The 23,189-nt window shown below is 41.9% G+C and overlaps 1 protein-coding gene across 1 annotated transcript in view; it reads right to left on the bottom strand.

Moving 5' to 3' along the window:
- SYT17 (synaptotagmin 17) overlaps window positions 1–23,189 on the bottom strand; it is a 105,522-nt gene that overhangs the window by 75,446 nt on the left and 6,887 nt on the right. Inside the window, exons 2-5 of the mRNA XM_044303750.1 lie at window positions 12,199–12,216; window positions 8,749–8,897; window positions 5,953–6,101; window positions 4,163–4,782 (exon numbers count right to left, since the gene is read on the bottom strand). Coding sequence (XP_044159685.1) covers window positions 4,163–4,782; window positions 5,953–6,101; window positions 8,749–8,897; window positions 12,199–12,216 — 936 coding nt within the window. The remainder of the gene's footprint in view (window positions 1–4,162; window positions 4,783–5,952; window positions 6,102–8,748; window positions 8,898–12,198; window positions 12,217–23,189) is intronic.

Here is a 23,189-nt window from a genome sequence, read left to right as displayed (position 1 = left end):
ACTTGTCCTTCTGTGTGATTAGGACAGGTTTTGTGAGAACTAATAGGACGGCGGCCATTTTATTTCTCCTAATTATTGTTTCCTAGACAAAACGAGCCATTATAAATAATGAAAAGTATTTGTGAATATATTTCTAGTAACGTAATATATAACTGTTTTAATTTTCTTAATTCCCGGAGAGCCCCTTTAAAGGTTTTTTTCAAGTCCCTCCCAGTCACTGCAGCCATGACCTCATCTTCTTGGCTGCCATGATGACGTTCCCGTATACACAGGGCACAACTTTGGCACTGTTTACCCAGCTGCAATGTGTCACAGCGGACGTACACTTTGTACCAAAGATAACACACCAACCAGGCTCTGGACGAGAGACAGGGGAAGGGTCACCTCCTCGCTTATCCCTGACCTCTTTCCCTGCACTGCTCAGCCCACAGCAGACCTTGAAGGTAGGTGTGCTAGTGTCCTCCAGCCTGGGCTAACAAAAACCCTGAACTCCCTAAGATGGTGAAGTGGGGAGATAGGAGCAGTCTGCTCGCACAGAACCTGGATGGACAAGAAGACACAAACAACCGAACTAGCAATGACACTTATCTCTGAGAGCAGGAACTGACAGCCAACCTTCTCTCCAAGCTTCCCAGACCAGAATGAACAGTATAATCCGCTCAGGGCACTGGGCAGTGTGCTATTTAAACTAGAGACCCCACCCAGTGCACCTGAGAGAGGCGGATCCAGCACGGCTCCAAAGCAATCACTAAACTCGTGCTGCTATCCTGGCTGACCTCCGCACATCGTCAGAGAGGGGCATGACACAATGATGACATCACATGACCATTGCAGCCAATCACTGACCTCAACAATATTCGTCATGTGGAGTATACGGGCAAGTCATCGCTGCAGCCAAACAAAGCTCAGAAGGGCGATACTGGAAGCGGCAGGGGGTGAAATAGGGGAGTATATGTTTTTTTTAGTTTTTTTTTTTAGGACAGTTTCTGCCTGGGGGATTATTTTTTTTCTTTTTAGAACTTGAACAACCCCTTTAAGAATAGAAGAGGCCTCCTTGGGTGTAACAGCACCCAACCTTGTGTTTTGTAGTGTCACACGTCTTTAAATTCCCTGATTTTCCTGTATATAAAAACAAGTACGAAGAACAGCAGTGTTTTGCAGAATTGCTAAGTGAACATAATTGTACAAAAACAGCTGGTTGCATAGGAAACTTTAATTGTACATTAGTTGCCCTGGATACTGCATCGGTCAGACCTGCTCCAAGGGTCCTTCTCATATCTGGCACAACTGCTTCATCATTATAGCCAGAGCCAGAACATATGCTGCTAATGTTTATTTATGATGCAGTGGAAAGAGCAAATCCATGAAGAACATGATGTTCAAGATCATTCACTAAGAATGAGTCAAACAAAAGTGGAATTCCAATTGGTTCTCCTAATACCTTCACGGAAAAACTCTCCAGGTCTACTTTATGGAAAGAACAAGTTCATCTTGACATGCTCTCCAATGACCCAGAACAGAACCAGGTGAAACCTCTAAGAATACTTCCCTAGATATGGAAATAGGCAACATCCATCTGTATTCGACACATACAAATCTAGGGAATGCGTATATAAGTTTATGTCGGTGCTTAAGACAGCGAGCCATGCCCCCACTGACATGGTCCCAGGGTTATTCCTTAATTATTATTATTCCATAATTTAGCGCAGCTCTGGAATACCACTTAGAAAATCCCTTTAAAGGGATTGTCCAGTTTCAACGAGTGGATGCACTGGGGAATAGCCTAAAATAAATGATTAAGCAGTGCTTACCTAGAAGATCCAGACTCAACACTTTGGTTCTCCTGGTGGTGCTCTGTTTGCCCAAGTGACATCACATGGACAACGTGTGATGTTGAAGCCAATCAATGGCCTCAGAGGTGCATTTTAAGAGGCCAGTGACTGGCTGCAATGACCGCCCATTGTGAACATAGGGTCATCCAGGGGCGGATTGGGAACTCAAAATGGCCCTGGAAAAAAAAGGTAATAGTGGCCCCATGTTGTGGGTGGAGCCAAATTGGTGGAAGGTGTGACCAAGACAAATCGACGGGGTCAGCAAACCAGCCTATTTTGCACCTTAGTGACAAAGCATTCATGTTATTTTTCTTCCTCATGTCCCAAGAGAGCACCTTTCTTATTTTTACGCCAATGTAGCTGTAACGCTCATCTCTCCGGAACCCCCATAGAAATGAATGAAGCAGCTGCAAGTATGCCCGACAGGCCGTTCCATTTATTTTGGGTGCTCCATGTGGCCCTTGCTTCTTTTTTTTTTGTTTCACCAAAACCTGGCTTTGTGTCATTCATAAATGACCCCTATTATTCCTGAAGGTCTGAATGCACAGATTGCCTTTACTTGATCAATCGAAGGATGCAGTAAACTGCCAGTTTATAAAGGGCGCTGGCACATTTAGTGGCTCTGCCGCATTTATGGTGTGGCAAAAAAAGGCAACAATATACCTGCATTAATTGTGCGTTTTCTTCCAGTAAACAGCAGACCTAAATTTTGCTGTGTGTTTTCCTTTTGCTGGATGAAAAAATGCATCATAAATGCAGGTATATTGTTGTGTGGTGCATTTTTTTTTTTTCCGTTTTTTTTTGCTGTACCAAAATGCACTTATGCGGGCCCAACTTGAATGGGACTGTGATCTATCCACATCGCTAAAAAGTAGAACATGTTTGAACATATTGAATAAAACTTTGAACATGTTCTATTTTTTTGCAGTGCGTTGGCACAGAGAGAAACCCCACGGAAGCTCTCCATAGTGCTTCCATGTGGTTCCGTTCTGTATGATACCTTCCAGATTGTGGACCCATTTAAGTGAATGGGTCCACATCTGTGATGCGGTGCACAAACAGCTGGTGCCATGTATATTGCGGACCCGCTGTTTGGGGGCCGCAATATGGGCTCGGTATAGCTTTACTGCCGTTATACAGGCAATCCAATGGATTCCTCTGGTCCTGGTGTGCATAGTGAAATTGACACCTATTTACCACATTGAAGACAACCTACTGACACAAGTGTAATGTCATGTTTATGCAGGACATTATCTTGTTCAGCTATGGACAATTGATTTACAGCTCCGTCAAAGGGATGGTGGCCAGTGCCCTCTCCCCCCCCAACAACCCTTCCCCACCGTGAGGACTCGGCAGCTCATAAAGATAATGTGAATTAAATAATCATTGACCAAACAACTTCTAAACTAAACTACACACAGTCAGACAGTCTGAGAGCTAACCATCATTTTCCCCTCCTCAGGGTAGGAGTGGTCTGGAACTTTTCAGTCGCTATCTCGTTATCATCACAGGCAGAATTACAATGACCGATATCACCTCTGTATAGATAACACAGGATTCACCATAGATGATATCAAAGCTTATCTGCCCCCTCCTGACCACTGCACAGGTAACAGAGCATGCCTAGAAACCTCTCCCATAAAAGTCAATGTGGTCCCCTCTTGTCCATTGTGTCTATAGTCCATGTAGCTGCTCTCAAAGAGCAGGAAGTCTTAAAGGGCATCTGTCAGTAGATTTGTACCTATGACACTGGCTGACCTGTTGCATGTTCGTTTGGCAACTGAAGACATCTGTGTTGGTCCCATGTTTATATGTGCCCGCATTGCTGAGAAAAATGATGTTTTAATAAATGCCTATGAACCTCTAGGAGCAACGGGGGCGTTGGCATTACTCCTAGAGGCTCTGCTCTCTCCGCAATCTGCCACACCATCTCCAGTTTGATTGATGGCCCAGACATCATCACACCTTTTTAGAGTTTTATTTTTTTTCATGAGAACTGCTTGTGGATGTGGCCTCTGTAGGTGCACTGTTCCAGGAAAAGAGACACCAGGACCTCAAGTTGTGGAAGACAAATATGCAATAGTGTCAATCCGCACCGGGAAGGGGACACATTTTTTATCTTTGCTATGGACCACCACATCTACTGAGACTATACATGACTGATGAATAAAAAATGTAAAAAAAAATTACCACTATACACAAAAAGCCAAGCCACACCTCCCAGAAAGCAAGTACTTATCCAATACATCAGTCATTTTTTATTTCTCAGCAAATAGACCCCCCACCCCCATGTGCTCTTTCCATCCATGAATATATGATGTTCAACCTACCTGGGAGCTTGGTATTAAAGCTTTCCACCAATGTCCTCCTTTCACAAGGTCAACCTCATTCAACGGCATGGAGACTTTCCCAATAACACAATGTCGTGAAAACTTGTCAAAATCCACCACGGTCAACAGCAATGTTCTTCTTTGGGCTTCTAAAAATGGGATGTCAAAAGTGTATCTCTCCTCAAATACTGGATTCTGAGTCTTACGTTTGACTCCAGTTTGCTTAGAGTTCTTCTGATCTGGCAGTAGACATATCTTCACATACGGGTTTGAATGAGCCATGTCTTGCCTGGAACCATCGTAAGATATGGGTAGTGGTAGGTCCCTAGCCTCTATCACTCTGACAATCAGATAGTTGTGAAGCAGATCATACTGAGTGCTAAAATGCAGCATGCCTAATTGATACTTGGTTAGAATTTCATCATCTGTTAATGAGTCTACATCATCGTTACTGGAATCGACAGGATACAGATGGGGTTCAAATTTCCTAAAATAGTCCTCAGGGGTATATGTTTTCCTCAGTACGGTTGGTTGCACAATTTCTTTTTTTGCCCCTAATGCACCAAACTCAATTGGTTTAATGTCAATTAATGGAGAACTTGGTCTTCTGGATTCTAAACCTAGAAGATAACAATATATGATATTTTATGTAAATACTATACAGGTATGGGCGCGCTAATAAAACTAGATAAACATCTCACAATCTGTAACACAAAGCCATACAATGAAAATGTTATACTAATGCCCTTTATCGAGTGTGCAATCTGGTTACTGAACTGCAGAATAAAGGTGTCAAAGGCATTATTCTCCGGTTCCTTAAAATCCACTTATTAAAAGTCCATCAATATAAGATCTTGGTGTCCAACTCTCGACACCCGACTGATCAGCTGTTTACTAGATTCGGCTTCATACATTTAGTAGCAGTTGTCCCATATTATAGCTGTGCCCTGTTCAAGTTAATAGGACAGAGGTGCCATACCAGGCACAATCGCTACTGAAAGTATACAGCTGCTCTATGTGAAGCAGTATGAAGGCCCGCAGTGGTCACTGGAGCACCGTGGCCCCTTCAAACAGCTGATCAACAGGGTAACGAGAGGCTGCACAAAGGGGTGTGCCCATCTCAGACACCGATGGCATAAGTGCAAGGCCGACCTCTGGAACTCGCTCCTATTTCCAGAATGGGCCCTTCGAAGTGAAGGGGAGTGTACCGCTCAAGCATGGCCACCCTCTGTTCACCACTATGGGAGTACTGAAAATAGCCAAGTGCTGACTCGGCTACTCCTGGCAGCTCTATACACATTAAAATAACAAAATTGTTATTATATTGTTATATTGGTTATCACATCCACCTAATTGCTATCTTGTGTAGGATGTCTATTGTGGTACTTGTGGTCCGCTGCGAGCATCCTCCACTGTATGCATTTTTGCTGGAGATTGCCATTAGCAACGGGCTACAAGTGCAGGATTTGCTGCCCTGTATACACATAAGGGTTTGAGCACTTCCTGCCTGTTTAACACCACGCCATTTCTTCTGTTTATTAGCTCTATACACAGCTGCTACCATCCTGAAAGACCCTCTTCATATCACACGCAGATGTTCAATGTGCCCTCTAGGAGAGTTCGGCTTTGCCACTAAATCCATCACTTGATTACATTGTAAAAAAAAAATTCTACAGACTCAAGTAGAAGAATTCTTGAGTCCAAAATATTAGAGCTTTATACCTTTAGTGCTAGTGGTGGGTTCAATAATAAAAGATGTATACATAAGTTACAGTATTGAGAAGTCTTACTTGAAATGCGCCTAGTAAGACTATATGTAGATCTGGATGTATCTGAAGAAGATCGTCTTCTGTCAGGTGATGTTTCCTGTGGAGTCGAAGGAGGCTCACTTGTTGCATTGTCCAAATCTCCTTCCTTGTCTTCACTGCGATTATTTATCCTGGTAAGTATAATGAACCACACATTTGTAACAACATGTTGATATATAGACAATGGAAAATAGGCAGTTCAGGTGCTTGCCTGGGACCAGAGGACCAAATTGCACAAAGCCTTGATGCACATTTTGGTTTTATTGTGGTTTCTGAAGGACCTACAGAAGGACCTCCATATGGTTACGTGACCTCTCGAGGTCCTCAAGCCAAGAAGGAAGATCAGCAGCTAGGCTAAGCAGAAGCTGCTGTATAAGTTTAGGTGGTCTATATTTATGCAATGTGAATTTATTTAGGTCTACCCTGAGTCTGTATGTAGTCTATATAGTGCAGGGGTGCACAACCTGCAGCCAGAGGGTCACATGCGGCGGCCCTCAATAACATTTTGTGCTGCCCCCCTACATCTGATAACAGATATGTATGTCTAAGTCTTGTGGTTGCTCACATGTATTATTTTATGTATTCTCCCATTAGATGGGAGTCCTGGAAGTTTAACGAGATATTTGTGGCATACATTGTGTTTTCGATATGCAATAAATGCAGTATTTCAGTTGGTTATACCCTTTTAATTTTTATTTCCGACCCTTGTGGTTGGTTCAGTCTGACAATGTAGTCCCCAACCATAACATGTTGTGCACGGTGCACCCCTGCTCTAGGGTCTGTATTAGTTTAGAGGGTCTACGCTGGGTCTGTATTTAGGGGGTCTGGTTTGGGGATCTGTACTTAGAGGGCATGGTCTGTAATTTTTTTTTCTTAGCAGGGGTCTGGTCTGAGCACTGTGACATTATGCCCTCAACAGTATTTTTTTGTTGCATATTTACTGCAGAGTTTACCCTGGCAAAGGGTGAAATCTCTGGTGAAAATCTGTAGTATAAAATAACATGATGCAGATTTAAAATCCGCACTGCAGGTCAATTTCTGTACGTATTCTGTGCAGATTTGCTCTGTGCTGATATTATAAACGCTAGAGTGTATCCACCCTGTATGGATGTACCCTAATATTTTAGGGTTCTGGGATCTCTATTTTTTTAAGAGGCATATAGACTGTTTAGGGGACTGGGGCCTGTATTTGGTAACAGGGGGAAGGGTTATATTTATTCCTGGGTCTGTATTTATTCTGAGGATTGGCCTGTAGACTTAATTTATTTATGTTGCTATATAGGTTGGGGATGGCTGCAGAATCAAGAGGCAAAACTCTGAGGTCTTGAGGAGCAGTTGTCATGGCAGTCTGGGCTGGACGGAGAAGAAAAGGAAAGATAAACCATGACCTATGAGTCACTGGCTCTGTTACCTCTCCTGATGTGTCTGATTGACAACTTCGTGTTACAATTCTCCTTGTCAATTGGATGTCTCCCTACACAGTCTGATACTATCAGCGATGACCGAATGCTGTCAGTATTCAGGGACAGGGGAATGATAACACCCAGTTGTCAATACTAGAAGAGAGAGGTGATGTGGAGTATGTGGAGTGATGTGGAGTATAAACACAGTGAGGCATGGGAGGGCAATACCATTGGAAAAACCTAAAACCTATAGTTTACTTAATCTGTAACACTATATATATATATATATATATATATATATATATATATATATTAATATAGGAACAATCTGTGCAAACACTGATGCAATGAGTTATATCTGGTGAGGAGGCTAAGGGGATAGTTCCTGACAAGGTGATTCAATGAACCCCAAAGTATACTTTGGTCATAAACTGATACCTTGGACCCTGCAGTACCATAACACAGGATCAGGTTTTCTTGGAGCATTCCTTTAAAATGTTGCATGTATATGTTTTGCAAATTCTGCCATACAAATAATACTACTACTATTTTCATACCTGTCAGTCATCTTGGTTAAAGCTATATATATATCCCAATCACCCATACTGCTACATAATGAGGCAGTGTTAAGGACTCACTGGGGCAGATTTACTAATTCTGTATATGACATAAACGTAGACCAGACGCCTAGACCTGCAGCAGATTTATCACGAGGTTAAGTCTGGATGATAAATGTTGTGCAGGGAGACGCCTGTTTCTCTGACTCTATACCAACTATTGTTGGCTTACTTTGAGACAGAATTTTATGCTAGAATTGTAGCACAGTTTTGGCAGAAAACATCACATTTTGGGCCGCACCCATTTCAGGCACAGCCACACCCTTTGCAGTAAGCCACATCCTCATTTTTACACTAGGTGCAAATAATTTCTCAAAACCTAGATGCGTCAAATTACGCAACAGTTTTGACGTAATTTACACCAAAATCTAGGTGTACGTACATTAGTAAATATGCGCCTATTTTTATTGTTTACCTCCACCTCCCCAAAAAAAAAACATGCAAAAACAATAATGGTACGGCTACACGGTGACACTGGTCAGGAGACAGCTGTTGAGGCCAGGACTACAGGGGCATCACAGTTTAGCAGTGATCCTATAGAAATGAATGGGGTCGCAGCATGAGTCGCACATTTACCGCGACTGCAACCACTGAATAGCAAAGCAAAATAGCAGACCCCACTCATTTCTATAGGATCACCGCTATACCGCAATGTCCCTGCGATCCTGGCCTCGACAGCTGTTGCACGACCAGCGTCGCTGTGTAGCCGTACCTTCAAAACAAGCAATACAGTATCATGCAGCCGCCACTATACTAACAGCCATGGTGGTGTTTGAGCAGGAAAGGGCCCCAGGATCTCCACTTCATCTTCACTTGACTGGCAGCAGCTGCATTCGTAACACTTCTGACAGCAGTTTCTGCACGTCCACCGACATAGCAGCAGATCAGAGATTTTGGATAGGAAACCCTGTGCCCAAACATAGCAACAAGTAGCAATTTGTTATGTTGACATCGTACTATAGAAATGATCAAGAGATTACATGGTCAAATCCCCAAACTGGGCTAAAACAATGTAAAAATGTATAAACTGGTTAAATAATAACATGATCAAAATTTTGAAAATAAATAAATGAAAGGAGGCATGATTAGTATCAACATGTCTGTAATGACCCAAACTATACAATTATCATGTTTAGGGATGAGCAAATCGACTTCGGATGGAACATCCAAAGTCGATTCACATAAAACTTTGTTCTAATACTGTACGGAGTTCCTGCTCTGTACAGTATTGGAACGAAGTTTTATGCAAATCGACTTCGGATGTTTCATCCGAAGTCGATTCGCTCATACCTAATCATGTTATTTAAAGGGCATCTGTCAGCAGATTTGTACCTGGTTGACCTGTTACATGTGCACTTGGCAGCTGAAGGCATCTGTGTTGTTCCCATGTTCATATGTGTCCGCATTGCAGAGAAAAATGATGTTTTCATATATGCAAATGAGCCTTAGGAGCAATGGGGGCGTTACCATTACACCTAGAGGCTCATTTGCATATATTAGAACATCATTTTTTTCAGTAATGTGGGCACATATGAACATGGGACCAACACAGATGCCTTCAGCTGCCAAGCGCACATGTAACAGGTCATAGTTACAAATCTGCTGACAGATGCCATTTTAACTTGCACAGAGAACACCATAAAAATGTAGGAAATGCTATTTTTTGTGTCATCCTACCTCCCAAAAGACAGAGTAAAAAAAGTAATCCAAAAGGCTATGTAATATGTACCATAAAATGGCACCAATGACAGTCAACTCATTCTGCAAAAAAAAAGTAAAACATAAAAAGTGTATTAAATTTGGCATTGCCAAAATTATGCTGACACTTGTAGCACACAGTGGATTCTATTAAAGGGGCTGTCCAGATTCAGAGTTGAACCCGGACTGAACCCCTTCTTCACCCATTCAGTCCCTATGCTCCCCCTTGCCCTGTGCTATACAGCTTGTTTTCAGATCCAGTGATGTACTGGGGGCTTCTGATGGGCATGCTAGGCAGAGGTTTCCACCTAGCAGTCAGCCTGGTGACATCACCGGCACTAATGGGCGGTCTTTAGCATTGCCCTAGCCTGTAAAACACTCCGCCTAGCAGTGTGCCAATGTAAACAAATAGCCTTTACCCTGCGCTAGGCGGAGCATCGGAGCATGAAATGGCTGAATGGGTGAAGAAGAGGGTTATGTCCGCTTTCAGCTCTGAACCCGGACAACCCTTTTAAAAACAAAATTCAAAGAATTGCCGAATTGCTGTCTTTTCTCATTCATCCCCCATCCCAAAATTTTTTAAAAGCTTTTCAATATATTCAATGTACCATGAAATGGTAGTTTTTTTTAGAAATGGGGAAATCTCTAGCATTTGATTAATTAATTAATTAATAAAGAGTATAGATTTTAATCTTTAAAAACCTACCTGCGGAGTCCGTAAAATGGTTCCCATTAAAAATACAACCCTTTCCCCAAACCACATACAGGTCCTTCTAAAAAAATTTGCATATTGTGATAAAGTTCATTATTTTCTGTAATGTACTGATAAACATTAGACTTTCATATATTTTAGATTCATTACACACCAACTGAAGTAGTTCAAGCCTTTTATTGTTTTAATATTAATGATTTTGGCATACAGCTCATGAAAACCCAAAATTCCTATCTAAAAAAATTAGCATATTTCATCCGACCAATAAAAGAAAAGTGTTTTTAATACAAAAAATGTCAACCTTCAAATAATGATGTTCAGTTATGCACTCAATACTTGGTCGGGAATCCTTTTGCAGAAATCACTGCTTCAATGCGGCGTGGCATGGAGGCAATCAGCCTGTGGCACTGCTGAGGTGTTATGGAGGCCCAGGATGCTTCGATAGCGGCTTTAAGCTCATCCAGAGTGTTGGGTCTTGCGTCTCTCAACTTTCTCTTCCCAATATCCCACAGATTCTCTATGGGGTTCAGGTCAGGAGAGTTGGCAGGCCAATTGAGCACAGTAATACCATGGTCAGTAAACCATTTACCAGTGGTTTTGGCACTGTGAGCAGGTGGCAGGTCGTGCTGAAAAATGACATCTTCATCTCCATAAAGCTTTTCAGCAGATGGAAGCATGAAGTGCTCCAAAATCTCCTGATAGCTAGCTGCATTGACCCTGCCCTTGATAAAACACAGTGGACCAACACCAGCAGCTGACATGGCACCCCAGACCATCACTGACTGTGGGTACTTGACACTGGACTTCAGGCATTTTGGCATTTCCCTCTCCCCAGTCTTCCTCCAGACTCTGGCACCTTGATTTTCGAATGACATGCAACAGTCCAGTGCTGCTTCTCTGTAGCCCAGGTCAGGCGCTTCTGCCGCTGTTTCTGGTTCAAAAGTGGCTTGACCTGGGGAATGCGGCACCTGTAGCCCATTTCCTGCACACGCCTGTACACGGTGGCTCTGGATGTTTCTACTCCAGACTCAGTCCACTGCTTCCGCAGGTCCCCCAAGGTCTGGAATCGGTCCTTCTCCACAATCTTCCTCAGGGTCCGGTCACCTCTTCTCGTTGTGCAGCGTTTTCTGCCACACTTTTTCCTTCCCACAGACTTCCCACTGAGGTGCCTTGATACAGCACTCTGGGAACAGCCTATTCGTTCAGAAATTTCTTTGTGTCTTACCCTCTTGCTTGAGGGTGTCAATGATGGCCTTCTGGACAGCAGTCAGGTCGGCAGTCTTACCCACGATTGCGGTTTTGAGTAATGAACCAGGCTGGGAGTTTTTAAAAGCCTCAGGAATCTTTTGCAGGTGTTTAGAGTTAATTAGTTGATTCAGATGATTAGGTTAATAGCTCGTTCAGAGAACCTTTTCAGGATATGCTCATTTTTTGAGATAGGAATTTTGGGTTTTCATGAGCTGTATGCCAAAATCATCAATATTAAAACAATAAAAGGCTTGAACTACTTCAGTTGTGTGTAATGAATCTAAAATTTATGAAAGTCTAATGATTATCAGTACGTTACAGAAAATAATGAACTTAATCTAAATAATTTTTAGAAGGACCTGTACAGGTATGCTGATGGAAAAAGTTCTAAATGAAATTTAAAAAGAAATGCTGCCTTCTGAAGGCCAAAAGAGGCCAAGTACACCGCTCTGCTATCTCTGGACCCCCCATAGAAATGAATGGAGGGGCTGAGCGCTGAGTGGCCGATATCCATCCACCTTCCATGATAAAATGTTCGATTTCCACTCACCTCATTTATTGGCTCCAACTGTCCTTTTTGATATCCGCAATGAATTCAATGGGAAAGCATTAAGAGAAAGAACAAAACCAATTTAGTGTTTTTTTTTTTTTTCACAGAATGTTGTCAGGACAAATTTGTGACCACCTGTCATGACTATCAAACTTAGACTATCAGCTTCCATAATTGATTTATGTGGAATTCAAAGAGAATGTTCTAAAAGTAGCAACCATGTAGAGACTGTCCATTTAGGGTTACACAGTAAATAATTCCCAGGGAGAATGAGGAGGGGGATGCAGCTCCAGTCTCTCTCTGTCAGACTGCATGCTGTGAGAGGGAGGGCTAGCTGAAGTGGGGAGACACCTGCCTGGGTTATAGTAGTGAGCATAGCACCAGCATCACACCGAGAAGAGCCCGCTGCTCAGCAGGCATGGAGAAATAAAAGGCAGAAAAAGGAACAAAAAAGATCTAAAACACACGTTTTTGACTGCACTAAAATTGAAGGGGTTGTGCAGAGCAAAGATATTGATGATCTATTCTCAGGATAGCTCATCAATATCAGAACAGCAAGGGGTCCGGGTCCCGCCACCCGCACTCAAGAGGCTGTTTCCGAGCACGGCTTTGGCTTCAAAACTACCCGTGTCGTCTCTTTTGCAGCGCTGCAGCAATGTAATTACAACAGCGCAGTGCTAATTACACGGCACCTCTTCTACAAGCGAGATGGCGCACAGGTAATTTTGAAGAAGAGACAACGCTCACACACCTGCCGCTACCTCTTCGAATAGCTGATTGGCGGGGGTGCATGTAGTTGGAGTCCCTGATCTGACACTGATGATTAGTGTTGAGCGAACTAAAGTTAGACCTCTTGCACACAAACGTTTCTTTTTTCCGTTTCCATTCCGTTTTTTGCGTTCCGTATACGGAACCATTCATTTCAATGAGTCCGCAAAAAAAAAACGGAATGTACTCCGTATGCCTTCCGTTTCCGCATTTCCGTTTTTACGTTCCGTTCAAAGATAGAACGTGTCCTATTATTGTCTTCCAAAACGGACAAGGATAGTTTTTATTAGGGGCCAGATGTTCCGTTCCGCAAAAAACGGAATGCACACGGATGTCATCTGTATTTTTTGCAGATCCATTTCTTGCGGACCGCGAAATACTGAAAAAGTCCTACAGTCATGTGCAATAGGCCTTAACGAAGTGGAATTTGATTCAAATTTCAGGAAAAATCCGATTTGCCACGAATCCGATTTTCCGGGCACTTTGTGGTTTCCGAATCAAGTTTTCCTGAAACGGCAGTAAAAAATAAAATACATTCACTGATGACGGGCTTTTCGCGATCAAATGGATGATGTTTTTTATTTTTTTATATTTTTTTATTTGTTTCAAGCCCTGATTAATTCTCTGATATGTGACTCTCAGATGCTGCAATCAGTGTTGAACGCGGCATCTAAGGGGTTAAATGACGGGGGGGCAGCGTGATCGCCGTTCCCCTTCATTGCTCCTACTCTATACAATGGAATTGCAATTCTTTGCAAAGTAATTCGAAACAAATCAAATTTCTTATCAAAGTTTGGCGTAGCAGCCGAATCGAATTTTTGAAAATTTCGCTCATCACTACTAATGATATGATATATCCTGAGGATAGGTCATCAATATTATATACTATAAATATATAATATTATACACATGGTACATGGTAGAATACACCCGTAGGTTCACTGTCTGGAGGATACAGAAAGTAGTGTTCCTAGTAGATAGGTCTGTGTTATTAGAAACTCATCAGGGAACATAATTGTAAATGGTCCAGACACATTGATCATTAGCCTGTGATTACTAAAGCACTAGGCACATTAGATAACAGGCAAATTAATGAGTGGTAAAGCTTAGTGCCGCTATATGCCCTTTTTGTTAACTATGCAATAATGACCAGCGATTAAGCCAATTACAAGGGGAGAATTAGTATTCTGCGATCAGGCTGCTAATTATATTACTACAACTTAGCACCGACAGTAAATTACCCTTCATGCTACTAGGCAGGTGTGTACAGGGAGGAAAGAGGGACCAACAGCAAACATTAAAGACTATGGACACCTTTGGGGGGATTTTATTTTCTATTACTGCATTTTACTCCTTTGGGCTAAATATGTTTTTTTTCAATTGTTCTTTACTAAAAAAAAAGTTTTTGTTCCCTTTCTTGTTTTTGGGTCCGTTTCTGATGCATATACCAGTCAAATTTTATAGAAATACTGACGCTGCCATTCAAGTTGACATTCAAATGACACTGCCATATAATAGCTAAGGCTACTTTTACACTAGCATTAATATTTTCTGGTATTGAGTTCCGTCATAGGGTCTCAATACCGGAAAAAAAAAACGCTTCAGTTTTGTCCCCATTCATTGTCAATGAGGACAAAACGTAACTGAACAGATCGGAATGCTCCAAAATGAATTCCGTTCTCATACTGGAGATTTGCTTTCCGTCCTAGGATGCGGAGCAAGATGGATCAGTCATGACCCACAATACAAGTCAATGGGGATGGATCCGTTTTCTCTGACACAATGACGGATCCGTCTTGGGTATGTTAAAGATGATACAACCAGATCCGTTCATGACGGATGCAGATGGTTGTATTATCAGTAGCGGAAGCGTTTTAGCTGAACCCCGCCGGATCTAGCAAAAACGCTGGCGTGAAAGTAATATAATAATGTAGACACATACAATGTCTTCATAATATAGCCTCCTGTATATACATAATACTGGAACTTAATGCTAAATTATTACTGATATATACTGTACAATATACATAATACTGCCACATATGTCCATATAATTCTGCAATTTATCACCATACATGACTCCATAATATTTGTGTATTCATCCAAATAATACTGCCATATAACAGCTAAATAATATACCCATACTGTGTCTAAATAATACTTCCTTTTGTACATACATAATACTGCCTACTGTATATACATAATACTGCCACTTAATGCAAAATGTTTGCTGACATATACTGTACACATAATACCAACTTATACGCCCACATAATTCTGCACTTTACCACCATACATCACTTAGTAATACTTGTCCATTCAGGCATACCAGCAGATTGCTGGTGAAGGGTCATGCCTGCGGCGATCAGGTCATGCTGGGAGTTGTAGTACCTAAACATTTGGCGGACCACAGGCTACATACAAATAAAATAAAAAAAAGAAGAAGAGTAATAAAAAACTGAAAAATCACACCGAGCGCCACGAATATAGACAACATAACCAATGTGCTATTGTCCCATATTGTTACAAAATTTAAACAGCTATTTCAACAAATATGGTAAAGGATGGGGAAACTGCGTGAAAAATGCTGTGGCCTATAATTTACTTATGTAACTATAAATAAAGGGTGACAAGGATACCAATCAGCTGAAAATAGGTGGGAGGTTCAGTATGGATTTTGTAGCTCAGACTTGGGAGATTGTCACTGTCGCCCATGACCTTCTCGTGGCCTCCCAGTTCACCGTCTAGTAATAGGGGATGGGTGATTGCAGGATTGTTTTTCCATCAGAGGAAAGATCTTAGCTTACAAATTAACGGAGGATGTAACCATAGAAACATCTGCAAAGGATGGCACGGCCACAGACCCTCTCACCTCTCCTGGGAGACAGGAATCAGACACCACAGATGATTCCTCTCGTTTGCCTTCAGCATTTGCAACAAGTAAAAAAATAAATAAAAATCAGACACTCCTCTCGACGTACGGCGCTTTATCACATAAATCCCCAGCAGGGCTGGTGGGCATAAATCTAATCATAGTGGATACAAGCCGCTCACTGAGCCAGTCTTGATGAAAACGAGAGAGGCCTGTCTTGTCTTATTGGCAAGGTTATTCAAAAGTCCTTTAATATCAGATAGTTGAAACAAGAAGGATGACGTCATATAACAGTGAGCTCAGGAAGCTCCATATGTCGCTGTCTAAAAATTTACATGGGGAAAAAGTCTAATTACAGTGGGAAAAAAATGTCATTCACTTCATATCTAACACAACATGTTAGTTTTGGTGTATCTCCATAAGGTTTCTACAAAGAGTTGGTAACATTTTTTGGAAACACTGAGGGGAATTTACCACAAGGGTAATATTTGACAAAAGTTTCTGGTTGTTTCATAAACTTGTCTCTTTGAAGACTACGGGCACCTTCAGCAGGGTTGGACTGATCCTCTGGTACTCTGGTGGGCCAGTTCAACCCTGCTGAAGGCTCTGACAATAATAGACCCCTATTAAAACAGGGCTGTTAAGGGCCTATGTACATAAAGGGTGGGCCCTCAAAATCATTTCCTCTGGAGGGCCCAAGGAACTTCACTCCAACACTGAACTTTGGGGGATTTTTTTATGATAGCGGTTTACTCTTTATCTTCATTTAAATTTTAAAGTAGTTTTTATTATACATTTGGTTACAAATCAGTCTATTTGCCAACTGTGAGGCCTTATCTCTGATCTCCTGACATTCATTTAAGCCATATTCTTATCAGTTCGATAAGAGTTTAGCTATAATGAGTGTTTATGAGGTCAAGAAATCAGAGATAAGGCTTCACATAAGCCATCAGCTGAACTCAGGAGTAACAGTCTGCAAGTAGACTGATTTTTAACCTCATGTATCATAAAAACTGCAGATTTTTTTTTTATAAAGACCAATTGAAAAATAAAAAAAGATGTTTCACTCAAAATGACTAAAATGCAATCCTAAAAAATTGTCCCGAAGTTGTCCAAAGCTTTTAAACCTGACTAAAAAAGCTACTCCAGTTTTCCTATGCCACCCATTGTCACGGACGGTGTACAGGAAACAAGACAAAGCAACATGCATATGACTGAGTGGATCCAAAGCTAAGGAACCAAAAGGGAGACCCCTGCACAAGACCTGAGACTTTCCCTGGCTGCTCAGCCTATGCAAAGATCCCAGAGGTGGATGGTTGCATATCCACGTACCTCGACTATAAAACCCCTGAACACCCTACAATAGTGAGGGGACACTACCACCGGCTCCCTACACCAGACACGGAGGGGGTCAGGGTCACCTGGGATCCAGCAAACAGAAAATAACAGATAAATGTTCAGCACTTAACTTTGTAGCAGACTGGAAAACAAGATCAGCATGCACACACACTCCAGGAAGTAGTATAAGCCGCCCAGTAATGCACCATGGGGAGGAATTTAAAGGGAAGCAATCAGTCCCACTACATGACAGCTGAGAGAGGCTAACGAGATGAGGAACTGAACAGCACAACAAAGAGAACTCAAGGAGGAGGTTCTGAAAGGCTTCTGTCAGAGCTTCTCAGCTGTCTGGTTGTGACACCCATCTACTAAAAAATCTCAGTGATAAATCTGGAATTAAACATAGCTAACCATTCCCACTTTCTCACCCATAATTCAAAACTAGAGTAAGTGAGTCCCAAAAAGTCATGAAAGCACCAGTTTGGGACTTTTTGAAGGCCCACTTAGTATTTATCATAACACATGGACTGCAAATGAGGGACGACAACTGGTTATGAGATGAGCTATGAAGAACTCAACAGTTGTCCACGTCTGTCATAAACAATACCTGTATAGCAGAGCTTGCCAAACTTCTTTGGGTCAAGGAACCCCAAACCAGCTAGAAACCACACTAAGTTGATTTCACCGGATCAGAGTGGTCACTTGGTGGTCCATGGTGGAGTCCCCACTGTGGACTGCAAATGACCACCGTATGGGCAACACATTGTCCAGCAGAAAATTAAAGATAGACCAAACTTTTTAAAGACACGTGCCCTGATCCTTTGTATTGACAAAAACCCAATACTGCCAACCTAATGCCTGAGTAGTGCCCATGACCCCATTTATCAGACTTCTTCTTCAGTCTCCAAAATGAATTCAGACACATGCTGATGCTGGGTGAGGATAAAGCAACATAGCCACCCAGTGAGACTTCTTTACCCAGGTCCCTATCTTCTCTGGTGCATGTCCCTGAATGGTGCAGGCATATGGTACAACGGACACCATTTGGAACCCATAGACCCTGTCACTGAAAACTGGAAAAACACTGTTATATTCCACACCAATATGTATTTCAGTAAAAAATAAAAATAAATTAATGGAGCCTTACAAGACAATATATTTTACACATATTATAGTTGACCTAATATACTTGGCAAACGGTCCACACGTTCTATTAATGGAAGAGATATAATATCATCTGTAGTAATTTATAGATATCGGTGATATAAAATATAAATGAAATAGATGCAAGTCATCTGAACACAAGACAGCAGTAGTTGATGTGATAATAGCACATCTAATACACTAAAAAACAACCGATACAAAGTAACCATGATGATTATCAGATTATAATTGACTACATTAGGGATAGCATAGAAGATTCTTCCCAACGATAACTTTCCCTAATTCAATTTGTTACATTTTTTATGCCTTCTCACAAATGATTTGCACAAATCATATACCAAGACCACCCTTACTTATGAAATATCCCCTTGTTAACAAGGTAGAAGGTACATACCCAAACCTGATCACCAACCCCATGTATCTACAGTATCTCTGTAATCAATATTAAGCCAAGCTCAATGCTAGTCATACAGTCGTACACACCCTTTGAATCTTTCCACAGAGACGCACAGACAAGGATCTGCCTAGGTGGTCACACAATGACTTCAATGATCTATATAGTTTTATAATATATGACTACAGGTTCCCGGTATCAACTGATGGCATTATAATTAGAAAACAATAGAATATACCGATATAAATCGATGACATTTAGCAAATTATTCAATGCTATAGGAATACTTACAATCATTGTCTTTGGTAATCAATGCAAGGCAGAGTGTGCGTGTGCTGCACTGATATTCCAGACCCACTGATATATTAGATTACATTTGATTACAGTGAGATGAGATAGTTGCGTAGCAGTGGCTGCTCATAGATTATGCCAGAGAATCCTTCATACATATATATATATATATATATATATATATATATATATATGTGTAGAATAATGGGTACTACGGACAATAGAGATGGTCTAAAAAGCAAGTGGTGGGAGGGATGATAATTGGCACCGAGGAGATAGATAAGTGTGGGAGGGAAATGGAGGATAAAAACATGTTGAAGGTCAGAACTTGTATGGTATTGAAATGATGGGTTAGGACTTCAGGGATGGGAGGTGGGGAACAGCAATTATGGGAGAGAACTTGGTAAATGTGGAGGAAACAGCATGGAACAGGACTGAGAAGGAGGAAGTGCAAGCTAGTTTGAAAGTTAAACTGAACCACACACACATTTAAACCCTTTTTCTTGACACTTGGTCCTCCTATGGTTGCCCAAGATTAGAACTTGATTGGGGATGTGCTTCAATACCAGACACGGCCCATGGACAAGAGTGACACTGTTTCAGGAAAACTAAAGCAGACCTTTTTTTTCTATATTTTCCTAATCCTGAACAACCCTTTTAAATGCCTGGTGATTTTCCAACTAGTCCTCTAGTTCCAACTAGTTCTTTAGGTTACTTTGTAAACCTAGTGGATCTAGTTGTCTTTTTTTTGTGTAGCTGGTTCAGGAATTTGTGAAGCACTAAAGGATGCAGCATAAATGTAGTCAAAAACTAGTCTAGACATAAGGTAGGAGTTCAGAAGCCAAACATGGTACAAGGGGGAACAACCTAATAACTAAAAGTTAGGAAACAGAGAAGATTAGCCATTCAGACGAGGTACCAAGAGGTCAGAAATTAGTATAGTTAAACAATCCATCTCAAAGGGTATATGATGAGCAAGGATAAGTTAGATAAGAGCAAGGTACAGGGTGGGGCCACAATAACTGGCAAGACCAGCAGGACAATAGATTTTAGTAGAACAATGTCTTCTCTGATTGGTTGGAAAGCCATATACAATGGGTATTGGTGCCACCTGGTTCCTGGATCGGTCAAGCTACAGAGAGCAGAGTCATGTCAGGACCGGGAGATGCTGGCCTGGTATGTTTTTTAAAGGAAGAAAATGGAAGAAATGGTGGAAAGGATGTATAAATGGAAATACTGAGATGAACGTAGATCAACTGGAAAACTTAATGTGATTGACAAAGTATAACATGCTTGGTCAATACTAATGTCAATGCACCGTTTATTTTGATTTCTGCAGCAGGGTATATGTTAAGGCAGGGTCACATTACTACTGGGTGGCATCTCCTCTTACTGTGATACCACTCTGGCATGATGACGGTCATAAGGATGCTGGATATTCTCCTGAGGTATGTCATTCCAAGTTCTTTCAACTTGGACCCGTAGTTCAGCCAAAGTGGCTGTTGGCTGCTGTCCATGGGAGATCTGTCACCCCATCTAGGAAATTCTCAATAGGGATGAGATCTGGAGATCAAGCTGGCCATGGGTGCTGCTGGATACCCTGAAGGGTACGTTGTGTAGCGCGGGCAGTGTGTGGATGAGCAATATATTGTTGGAACAGCACATCTCCTGGTTCCAAAAAAAGGCAGTAGGACTGGTTACATGATGTCCTCGACATACCGAAGGCTGGTCAAATTTCCCTCCATGAATACAAGACAGGAACGGCCATGGTAGCTAATGGCGCCCCACACTAAGTCAGCTGGTGTTGGTCCTGTGTGTCTCTATCCATGGAGGCAGTAGGCCCTCTCCAGCCTCCTGGGAACTCTGATATAGAAATTATGGTAAAATAAACCAGAAAATATGGCAACATATGTCCAGTCTATAAGAGCAGACATCTAGCACTGAATGGATCATGAAACAATGAATGGGAAATCTTCTTGTCTGATGTAAAAAAAAAAGAGTCCTCCATATAAGTGTGAATGTGCCGTGTACTACACCGTAGCCTACTCACATTCGCAGCACCAGGCCCAGTCACACTGGAATAGACTGTAACTGCATACACAATTACTGGTCATCAGCGCTCCAGATATTGATTCCTGTACAGTCACACACACTAAAGCGGTGTTCACACTTACGTCTGAGGTTTTGCCATCAAAATGACAGAATCTGATAGACTCCGTCAACGGGGTCCATTGTTCACCACCGGTGTCCATTGTAAAAAGACTTTGGCACCGCGTCATGGTATCTGTTGTTTAACTGAAACCATGATGCAAATGTAAACAGAGCCTAGGCCAAAAGTAAGGGTGCAACCTGAAATCACATCCATCCTTCACAACATCTCAATGCATAACTATTATGTTTCAATGGACCTTTTTCCTGTTAAAACTGTCTCCAGTCTTCCATCCACTAGATTCTGGGCGCAGGAATTTGAATTAAGTAAATAGAAGAATTGGCAATGCTCCAGTCTCACAGTACCTTCTCTAATCCAACTACAAAATATCAGGGCCTTTAAAGGTAGGTTACAAACTCATGTTCTGGTATTAAAGGAGGTATTGTACCATGAACAATCAGCAGAAGGCATTCATTTAGATATTGCCATATGGCCCATTGGGCCCTATGTAATGTGTATGATTGAAGTCATTGAACCCAAGAAGCAGAATGGTTGCCCAGAAAGTGGACAGAACTATGCCATGATCTTCTACCACAGCAGCTGAGCTGATCGTTCCACTCTCAGTGGGGACTACATAGCATTCACAATCACAGCACACTGGCCCACAGCCTATACAGTACATTTATATAATAGTATCACGTTACCACAGATATACATTACACAGCGATCAGCCATAACATTATAACCAGAGGAAGGGAATAACACTGATGATCTCATGGCGATGACGTCTGTAAAAGGGTTGGGATATATTGGGTAACAAATGGATGTGTTGGAAGTCAGAAAATGGGCAAATGGGGTCATAGGTGACCTTAGCTCATTGATGAGCCTGGGGAGTAATGGCTAGCCCAACTGGTCTGATCCCACAGAATAGCTAGTGTAGCACAAATCACTGAAAAACCTACTGCTGGCTATGATAGAACAGTGCCTGAACAAGCAGGGCATTGCAAGTTTCTGCATACGGGACAGTGTAGCCAAAGACTGGTCAGAGTGTCCATGTTGACCATGTCCAAAATGGCAGAAGGTGGCCTGATCTGATGAATTCCATTTTTTTCATTATGTGGATGGTCAGATGCATGTGCGTAACTTACCTAGGGAAGAGATGGCACCAATGTTCTGCTGAGAAGCTTGGGCACTGGCCTTCAGCTGGACATTTCTTTGACATGTACCATTTACATAAACATTGTTAAAGACCAAGTGTTGCCCTTTGTGACAGAGTATTTCCTAATGGCAGTGCCTCCAACAGTCGGGTAATGTGCCTTGCCTCACTGCAAAAATAGTTCGGGAATGGTTTAATGGACAGGGCAAAGAGTGCAAGGTGATGGCATGATCTACAAGCTCCTCAGATCTCAGTCCAGCTGGGCACCTGTGGGATAAGTCCGATCCATAGAGAACCAACCTCAAAGGCCTTAGATTCCTGCCGCTAACATCTTGGTGCCAGATACAACAGGACATCATTAGAGGTTTTGTGGAGTGCAACCAATGCCGGGTTTTAGCTGTTTTGGTCTCATGAGGACGACCTGCACGATACAGGGCAGGTGGTTTTAACCCATAGGCAACATGTGGCTTATGTATATATACGGATTCACTGTACATGTACAGCGCTGTGATGGCACAGGCTCAGGAGCTGGGCCCACGCCATCAATAGTAGATGTCAGCTGCAATAGCCAGGTTCTGAGATACCTCCAGTCCAGGCCATTTAAGCTCTTAGACGCCACATTCAATAGTAACCAAAGTATTTAAAGGGAACCTGTCATGTGGATAATTGATTATAATCTAACTAATTATATACAATCATTAACTACTAAAAAGTGCCTTAGATGTATTCACTTACTGGTGTGACAGATGGCTACCTCATAATATACACACAAAGATGCCGCATGCTAATGAGATGATTTGAGTCCGGCGTGATGTCATTGAGTCCAGCGTATATTTAATTCAGAGCTATAGCCACTCCC

This window comes from Bufo gargarizans, chromosome 8 (assembly GCF_014858855.1).
Source record: "Bufo gargarizans isolate SCDJY-AF-19 chromosome 8, ASM1485885v1, whole genome shotgun sequence".
In the NCBI taxonomy this organism is placed as follows: domain Eukaryota; kingdom Metazoa; phylum Chordata; class Amphibia; order Anura; family Bufonidae; genus Bufo; species Bufo gargarizans.
The sequence above is the reverse complement of the archived record's forward strand: the minus strand, read 5'-3'. Positions and strand labels throughout refer to the sequence as shown.